Genomic DNA, 10,157 nt, shown 5'->3' with positions numbered 1-10,157 from the left:
TCCAAAAAACTTTGTTTCCACTCCCTGCATGCAAAGTATTACTTGTTTCAATTCCCTCATGCAAATATTGATACCTAAATTGCCCCTCAAATTTTTTAGGTATAAAAATTCCAAAATTGAGTAAAAAAGTCCAAAAATGAGTATAATTCTTCTTAAAGTCAGTACTTTATATTAAAAATCGAATATATTTTCTATCAAAATTGTCTCTCTTATTTTTTAGGTATAAAAAGTCTAAAAATAAGTATAATTCATGTTAAATTCAGCACTTTACACTATAATCTAGTACTCTATACTAGAATCGAGTATATTTTCTATCGAAATTAATCCTCATATTTTTCGGTATAAATAGTCTAAAAATGAGTATAATTCTTATTAAATTCAACACATTAAACTAAAATCGAGTATATTTTGAGGTGAAAAAAGAATCGTACTCAATTTGATAGAAAATATATTAGATTCTAAGTTAATATACTCAATTTAAGAGGATTAATATTGATTTTTAGACTTTTTGTATATAAAAATATCATGAGCAATTAGGTAAAGATATTTGACTAAGGAGTAAAAATAAAGATTTTCATGGATGGAGAGCAAACATTTATTTACAAATAGGTATTATATGCAAAATTATCCATTTTATAATGCCTCGTCACACTTGTTAGGGATGATACCAGCCCAAGCTCTCCTAAAGCTACACGTGGCCACGTACAATCGCCACAATTAATAAAAATTTAAAATTAAATAACTCAATTGTTTATCTTTCATCGCGACCGCTGAGATCAATGTTCTCTGAGTTTAATTTCATCTGGTCCATTCAATTCTCCGTCAATCGTAGAGGTCTTTCTGTAATTAAGTTGCATTATAGGGGTTATAGTTAGTTCATTTGTGAATTTAGTCGAAGTTAAAAAATGGAAATTGCTTGGATTTTCGATAAAAACTATCTGCGCTGCCTGGAGATCTTTCGAGGGGCGGTGAGTTTCCTCCCAGTGAACTCCGGCGAGGGAGAGCGCTCGAGGAGTTCCTCCCGACCGATCCAGCGCCGGCAATGGATCTCTCGATCACGCCTCAGTGTTTCAGTTTACGATCGGGGTTCCTCTCTGGCTCCCCTCTTTTGGACGCCGGAAAGGTCCGAATCCTGCCGCGCGCTTGGTCGTCCTCGACTTCTCCTCCTCTTCCTCTGAGTAGGCGGTTTGTCGTGTCGTTCGCGAAAATAAATAGCTTTGCTAGACTTAGGATCAGAAGATTCGGAATTCCCGCCCAAGCCTCCGCCGATACCGCTGTTGCTGAAGCGGATGCCGACCTCGAATCCCTCTTCTCGGAGAGAGTTGTGGAGGATTCATCGAGGAATCAAGGGAAAAAGAAGTCGAATACTGGGGCGTCAAGCGTATCGTCGGGGGTTAGGTTAGAAAACATCAGCAAAAGCTTTAAAGGTGTGACATTGCTGAAGGACGTCAGCTGGGAGGTCAAGAGAGGGGAGAAAGTGGGCCTTGTTGGAGTTAACGGTGCCGGGAAAACTACCCAGTTGAGGATAATTTCTGGACTGGAGGAGCCAGACTCGGGGAATGTGATTAAGGCGAAGGAAAGTATGAAGATTGCGTTCTTGAGCCAGGAGTTCGACGTTTGCCCTAGCAGGACAGTCAAGGAAGAATTTTTGAACGCATTTAAGGAAGAGATGGAGGTCTCGCAGAGGTTGGAAAAGGTACAGAAGGCGTTGGAGAGCTCAATAGAGGATCTGTCCTTGATGGGGAGGCTATTGGATGAATTGGATTTGCTCCAAAGAAGAGCTCAGGATCTAGACCTAGATGAAATAGATGTGAAAATTAGTAAGTTAATGCCCGAGCTTGGATTTGTGCCAGAGGATTCTGATCGGTTGGTAGTTTCATTCAGCAGTGGATGGCAGATGAGAATGTCTCTTGGGAAAATTCTACTTCAGGTAAGGGTGTCTATTTGTTGTGCATTTTTATTTTACTGGAAAAGGAAGCACATTTACTAAAGGAACTTGCTTCTTGAATAAATTCAACCTCTTGGGTTTTTGATTTTCTCTTTGCTAAAATAAAAGTATATTATTAGTGTTAAAAATTGAATGCGAAGCTGTTCAGTGGTGTAAACTTGTTAAAGGTTATGTTTGGATGTTCTTGTTTATTGGCAGGTGAAATTTTGCTGTTATTTTGTATGGGTGAAGTTACACAGAGGACAAATTATCTTATCAGTCTGCTTATATTGAAAATTTACTTTTTGGTTGCTTTGAGCTTATCATGTTTCACATTTTTTTGCACTTGTTTTTATAGTTGTACAAATTTTGATGCAAGTTCATAATTGCATATATATCTTTCTGATTGTTTGAATAGCATTCAAAACAATAAATGTTCTCTTAGGACTTGAGTTACTTGTCAAACTTCAGCTCAGCTTGTCATAAAAGATCAGAAATCTATATTGTATCATTAGTTCAAGGTTGACTTGACACCCAATTGATTTTGTTTTTTCAGCTTATCTTTTGTCCTGCTTGATTGCGGTCACATACAATAATTTTTCCTCTGTGCTAAGTTCACAGTCAAACTATATTCATTTGCCTCATCAGTTGAATTATGCTCATTTTATTTTCTGTGAGTTTCATGTAGTACGCATTGTGGTTTATTTCCTATAAATTATGGTTGCAGGATCCAGACTTGCTGCTTCTTGATGAGCCCACAAATCACCTTGATCTAGATACAATTGAGTGGCTGGAAGTCTATTTGAAAAAGCAAGATGTGCCTATGGTTATCATATCTCATGACAGAGCTTTCCTTGATCAGTTGTGCACAAAAATCGTGGAAACTGATATGGGAGTGTCCCGAACATTTGTGGGTAACTACTCTGAGTATGTGCTGGCAAAAGCAGCATGGGAGGAAGCTCAATATGCAGCATGGGAGAAGCAACAGAAACAGATTGAGCATACCAAGGACTTAATAAACAGATTAGGGGCTGGGGTTAATGCTGGTCGGGCATCTAGTGAAGAGAAGGTAACAAGGATCTTGTTTGTTTGTGTTAGGTAATAAGTGTGAAATTCTAATATGTGGTTACTAGGGCTAATGGTTTAGTCCTACATGATATATTTAGTCATCAATGTTACATCAAGAGACATATATATATGATGTTGCTGAACTCTATTATGGATACAACAGCAATATTACCCTTCCCAGCAAGTCCCCTTCTAGGATTTGAGTTTTGTTCTCGATATCCTATGGGAAGCTATGGGTTTTAATGTGACAACCCAGCCTTCCTCCACCTCCATGTGCCATAAAGTATAATTCTCTTCATAATTATTAATGATTTTGCTACATGAGATGTTTAGTCATCGTGTGTTATGTTTATATATGTGTAATTATTTTTTGGAACAGCAAATAACATGCTCATTATTGATTCGGTAGTCTAATATTATTTTACGTATTGATTGCTTTGATATAAAAAAGATAAGGCTAATAGTCATTATTGCATGAGAGAAGCTCTTATGGCTACAATAGGTACGTGCTGAAAAATATATGCTTTAGGATAGTAATTCTAATACATTAAATTAAACATGGAGATGACTTTGAATAAATCAGCTTTTTTAGAATTAGCAAGATGAGCATGCAGTTAAAGTTTCTAGTGTGTCTTCAAGCAGTAATTCCTAGCTTTACATCTGAATGCCCACTATGCTTATTTTGTGGCAATTTCTAACTGCCTCATTGTGATGTCACATCAGAAATTAGAGAAACTTCAAGAAGAAGGACAAATTGAGAAGCCTTTTCAAAGAAAGCAATTAAAAATTAGATTCCCTGAGCGCGGAAGAAGCGGGAGGATGGTCTTAACTATCAAGAATCTAAAATTTGGATATGATGATAAGGTAAGCAATATCTCTTTGACATCTTAGTATAATGTGTGGCCACAAGGCAATGTTCTAGTAAGAAAGAGAAGTCACACCTATGCATGTCACGTACCATGGCACTTAAACTTTTTTTTTATAATTTAATAACTGTTTTTCTGGATTTGATATGGCAGGTATTGTTTAATAACACAAATCTTTTGGTTGAGAGAGGTGAGAAAATAGCAATTCTTGGTCCAAATGGATGCGGAAAAAGTACTTTGCTTAAGCTAATTATGGGCTTGGAGAAGCCTCTAGGTGGAGATATTTTTCTTGGGGAGCATAATGTGTTGCCAAATTATTTTGAACAAAACCAGGTAGGTTTGATCTGACTTACTTCCTCCTTTTTCCCTTCTTTTCATCAGTTATGCGCAGTACATGTCCAATTTGCTTAATAGATTTATATGGATTGTGGAATTATTTTTGCTAAGTGGTCCTTGATAATTCCTTTATCTGACAATATTTTTTTCTTTGATATGTTGTTTATTGTTACCTCACAATTTCTCAACAGGCAGAAGCACTTGATCTTGGTAAAACTGTGCTTGAGACAGTTGAGGAAGCTGCAGAGGATTGGAGAATAGATGACATAAAGGGTCTCCTTGGTCGTTGTAACTTCAAATCAGACATGCTTGACAGAAAAGTTTCTCTTTTGAGTGGTGGAGAAAAGGTATGGCCTTGCAAACTCTCACTGGATTTGTTTTTGTACTGTTGCAAATTGTTTATGCTTATGCTAAATATCTTAAGCAGCTGATAGGCCTCTGTTGTTTCAGGTGGTAGTAAATCATGAAAATTTCCACCTTTTGAAAACCAATTTTTGACATGATGTTTTCAAAACTTTTGAAAAATATTTTAACAGCATCAATTCCATTTTGTGTTAGCTTCTTGATATGCAGAATAAAATTAAGCAGCAAGGAGTTCACTGTTGTTTCAGTTGGTAGTCAAAATTTCTCACCTTTCCAGAACCAATATTAGTGTGATTTTTAGAAGGCTTTTAAATTCTTCTCCTATCACCTGACAATTAGAATCAAGGAAAGGCTCTTATTGTTGTAAAAGAGCACTGTTTCTCGCTACCATTGTCCTTTTGTTTTTCTATATTTGTTGTCTACTGACAACATGTCATATAATACAATGTTCTCTAAATATTGTTTTCCATTGACAACATGTCTATATATTCTTCATTCTGTTATTTATGCATTCAAAAGATGCCTCTACATATTAATGAAATCTTCTGACCGATGTTTACTTCCTTGTTTCAGGCACGACTTGCTTTTTGCAAATTTTTGGTAAAACCATCTACTTTGTTAGTTTTAGATGAACCTACCAATCATTTAGATATACCATCAAAAGAGATGCTAGAGGTATCTTTTCAACCTAGCATTTGATTTTCCTCTACTATGACTTATTGTTTGCAGTTATTAACTTGAAATCTGCTGAAAATTCTGTTATCATGTAACAGGAAGCTATATCTGAGTATCAAGGTACTGTCATCACTGTTTCACATGATCGTTACTTTATAAAACAGATTGTGAATAGAGTGGTGGAGGTGAAACATGGGCAATTGCAAGACTATGCTGGTGATTACAATGTAAATTTTTGTGCTTCAGATATTTATTCCAGCAGTTTACTTTTAGAAGGTTATATAAATGCTTTATCATATTTCTCAAAACTATTATGTGCTGATATTATGTGTTTTCTCAAAGGACCATGAAGAGTATCTTTGAATTTTTGATTTACACGTGATGATCATATCATTTAATTTTATCTTCTTCCTGCAAATAGTTTATTTGCATTTTGTGCTAAGGCTGATTACACTCTTTAGCTTAATTAAGGGCACATAACAGCATTTATGAATTCCTATGTAATCTTCCAACAGTATTATCTGAACAAGAATCTTGAGGCTAGAGAAAGAGAACTAGAACGCGAGGCTGCTCTTGAAGAAAAAGCTCCAAAAATAAAAGCCAAATCTAAGATGTCTAAGGTGGAACTTTTATCAACTTTTCAATTAGAGGGAAATCGTTCTTGATGTTTCTCTGACACCATGATTACCACCTTCCACTTTATACAGGAGGAGAAAGAAGCTAGAAAGAAGCAAAAGATGATGGCTTTTCAACAAGCAAAAGCAAAGTCTAAAGGATCGAAGAATGCAAAGCGCTGGAAGTGATGTCAACAAAGGAATGAAAATGATGTGCGGTGCTTGAACAACAATAACGTAGCTGATTCATGCACACAATACTATCAACACTATAATCAAAAAGGTCACATTTGTACATAATACATACACCTCTCAGCAATCGTATACTTGCCGTGGGGCTCATATAGTTGTCCTAAAATCACAGGTCGCCACCTTTCTTATCTGATTACTCCTTGTGCATCGTTAGCTATTACAATAAATGAAAAACTAGAGTTTTAGCTCATCTGTTGTAAGCTGTACATTGTATTAACATTCATTGAGATGCACCGGGCCTCCAGTTGCATGGGCTTTATAAACATTAGTTATATGCTCCATTTGAAGAGACATCTGTCATTTCTTGGAGCATGAGTTGTGACTGCTCCTTTTGTGTACCATTTCATGTTGTACTGTAGTCGCCCACAATGCACTTTGTATAAATTTTATTCAGTTTAAGCATATTGAATGAACAGTGCAGTTCACTGATACTCTTTTCTGAGAAAAGAAAAAGAAGAGGCATCGTATGTTTAAGCGACTATAGGCATGAATTTTTCTCTCTTCATGTCTCTGATGTTTTTTTCCCTTTCTCTTTTCTGTTATTGTTGAAATGCAAATATGTTGTTAACATGTGAATAGAAAGAGACTCCTTTGTGTCATTCTTTGAGTTTACTATATTTGCATTGGTGGTAACATTCCAAGAAGTTCATTTTTAAAAAATATTCAGATCTTGCCAGATCTCAGGGAAATTGTTTAGGTCATGCAACATGGCGATTGCTAAATCAGTATAAATATGGTTGTAGATGCTACTAACAAATTCTTAACTAGTTAACTCACTACCATATAAGCAAGGCACGACACAAAGCAAGGTGGCCACTTCACCCAGAAGAAATGTCAGACATTGAGAAGAAAACTCAAACTTTTGCTGTGTAATGTTGCAAACAATCATGTGAGTCGCTTTACATGTTTCGTTATATTTTTAAGATTCTATTGCATAGTTGATTACTTCATTTTGTTAAGTTCATCAGCTTAGAATATTGTATTTCTAGCAAACCTGTTGAAGGTGATTTGTATTTGTGAGAATAATTATATACTGGCAAGTTGCTGAATCATATAACAAACAAGGACGACGTAGCATTTATCATTGCTGTCGTATTCCTCTTGAGTAGGAGATTCCCATTATGAGAATTTTAATTAATTAAACAATTACAACAATATTTATCAGTTAAACAATTAGAACAGTTTGTTTTGCTTGTTTCTCTCTCTTTTATTATTTCTTTTTTTTTTTAACAAGTTGATGATATTTAAAAATGCAGATGAGACTTGTTCAATTCTAAGTGCTGATGAAGACAGAAACATTAGATTGGCTTGTGCATGATTCCAAAGGCCAAAAGAAGGGAAGGTTATAACCTACAAAGACTTTCATGATTTTACAATAAATGCTGAAAATATAAATTAAGTTTCTTTCAGTGTACAAGGCCAAGTTTCTGACCTGGACAAATGAACCGATAATTTGCAGTGTCCTAGAGCTGAAAACAAATCCAGGAATTCACCTGCAAAATTATTGTCATTCTGATTAATGGAACAGGAAAATGTTTGGTATCACAATCTCTCTACTTTTGAAGTGAAAATTACTTGCTTCAATTAATTCATGAGTTGCTGCATTTCTCTTTTCTCTCTGAATGATTTCTTGTTGGCTTTATATATGATATGCCATGATCTGTTCTTGTCTTGACAGTTTTAAAGATTCCTTTTCTGTTAAAAGAGTCCTTTAAAATTATATTTAACGCCATACTTGTTTTGTCGAATGGGATTTGATTATGTTTTTTTTTATTGGATCAATTATGCAACCATTTTTTAAGAGTTGAAAGAAGTATGCTAAGACTATTTTGTTAATCAAAGTTGTTCCTTCCAGTTAGGAATGGCCACATGGTTCCTTGTTTCAATTTCTTGTTAGTTATTCATTAATTGTAAAGTGATGATAGAGCAACGAAGAGAAACAAACAAACTTGTATGTTATTGTAACTGGTCAAGTGGTCATTTTATTATTATTTTATTTGACAATTTAGCAAGGGTACTTGAATACTTAAAGGATATGTGCTAGTCACTATTCTAAAAGTTAGTAGTCGTCCGTGATTTATCTTTTTCGTGTTGACTCTAGGACGGGTTGATGGAAGCGCTGAGAGCGAGTGTATTCACCTTTTGCCACAATTGAATACTTAAAGGAGGCAATTCAATTGAAAGTGATTAGTTAGTCGATTAGTCATAGTTAAGCGTCTTTAGTGAAAAAATTAATAAAAAATAACATGAACAAACTTAAAAACCAAGAGTGCAATAGTGTTTATTAAACATGAGATCCACCAAGCACTTTTGGTCAAAACTTGGTGCCTTGAAATATAAGAAAATGAAACTGGATCGATTTAGGGGACCAATCCAAAAGTGGAATTATTTGGCATGAATTCGAAGTCTATAAAGTCATCAGATATTTTTGACTAAAATTTTTTAATGATGATAAATCAATTGAAATGACATATAGTCAATTGAAAGTTATATAGATGGATGAGCCTATTGATAATCATCAAACATCTTTGATAAAAGTGGTTAATATGATAAACATAATTAGTCTCATTCACTAGTTTTGGGATGATCGATTTGTTCCTATGGAATTTTTTCATCGGTTCCATTTGGAAGAAATATTTCTACAAATGTGGTATAGCTGGGGTCAAATCATGGATGAATGTATGATAATCTAGATATCTTGTTGTTGCACTATAACTTTGGAGGCTTGATAAAAGTGGTTAATGACACTATAGTACCAAGATAAAGACAAATAAATATGGATTAACTAAAACCTAGGAGCGTAATGATGCTAATTTAGTTTGAAATGAAGATTTCTAAAGTCGCTAAATACTTTTGGTAAAACATGTTTGATGACTATAAAGGATTCAGGATTCAAAATCTTAAAATATTAAGATGAGAACTTAGGAGTACAATAATGTTAATTTTGTTCAAAAAAACTAAGGCATTTAGGATTGCTAAATACTTTTAGCCAATAATGATTGACTAAATTTGGATCTCGTTAGTTGATTTGAGTTACTTCCAATAACTGATTAGTCAATTAATTTTCGTTAAATATATAAAAAGTATTTGATGGCTTTAAAAAACTTAAAATATGTAAAATCTATATAAGAAAAACTCGGTTGAACCTAAGAGTATAATTATGTCTATTTGACATCAATTTAAAAGCTCTATGATTACCATTAATTTGAAGTCTTTTGGAGGCAGTAAAATGTAGATCCGTTATATTAACGATCCTTTAGTATCGATCCCATAGATATGGAGGAAGGTATATGTATGTATACAGGCGTCAGACGCATGGTGAAACCTCATATCGTCAGTTCCTGAGAATCGACCCCTGATAATTACACATGAGATATGCGCTCATTGTCTATGCTACACCATGAGGACTTTAGAGGCATTAAAACTTTTGGCTAAAGTAGTTGACTATAATGATGACATCATTTTTAATTGATTTATCAATCCACTAATAGTTTGGGTGGTAGCATGTCTTCCAAGTGGGTTTAGTTGTCATGATTAATTTTGATTTCTTGATTTACTCCGTTCTAATGGTATGATATGGAATCGTCAAGGAGCCGCGGGCGATGGATTTCACAGAAATGTCTTCCAAGTGAGGTTGCATGGAAGATATTTTAGAAAATATGTGAGCGAGCCCCTTTGTAAATTTCATAAGGTTATACAACCTTTTACCGAACCCAATAGATAATTTTTCAAAATACCTAAATCACATATCATAGTTTCAAAATTACCAAACCACGTACTCACTTCCCATTTTACTCTCATCGTTAAATCAATTCTATTGGAAAAGCAAATCAGTTGAATTGATTTCATTCTGTTTGAAAAATCTATCAGTCAGTTTCAATCAAAATTGGTTGATGGACCTAGAGGTCTCAGAATGATATGAAATCAATTTCTATATGTTCGTCTAGTTCTCCTAATTGTAAAAATGCTATCAAATATCAATTTGAAGCAATATATTGAGAGCAGTGATTTTTTGAAAATATAAATTAGTTTTTCGGATACATTCGTATTCAAAAA

General features: G+C 34.5%; 1 protein-coding gene across 1 annotated transcript; it reads left to right on the top strand.

Annotated features, from left to right (window-relative positions):
- Positions 1 to 923: 923 nt before the first annotated feature.
- Positions 924 to 6,582, top strand: LOC122023768 (ABC transporter F family member 5-like). The gene is made up of 9 exons (XM_042582070.1): positions 924 to 1,930; positions 2,655 to 2,996; positions 3,719 to 3,859; positions 4,015 to 4,194; positions 4,389 to 4,544; positions 5,134 to 5,235; positions 5,334 to 5,462; positions 5,751 to 5,855; positions 5,943 to 6,582. The coding sequence occupies exons 1-9, from the start codon at positions 1,043 to 1,045 to the stop codon at positions 6,036 to 6,038; spliced, it is 2,139 nt and encodes a 712-aa protein (XP_042438004.1). The 5' UTR covers positions 924 to 1,042; the 3' UTR covers positions 6,039 to 6,582.
- The last annotated feature ends 3,575 nt before the right edge of the window (positions 6,583 to 10,157 follow it).

This window comes from Zingiber officinale, chromosome 9B (genome assembly GCF_018446385.1).
Source record: "Zingiber officinale cultivar Zhangliang chromosome 9B, Zo_v1.1, whole genome shotgun sequence".
NCBI lineage: Eukaryota > Viridiplantae > Streptophyta > Magnoliopsida > Zingiberales > Zingiberaceae > Zingiber > Zingiber officinale.
The sequence above is the reverse complement of the archived record's forward strand: the minus strand, read 5'-3'. Positions and strand labels throughout refer to the sequence as shown.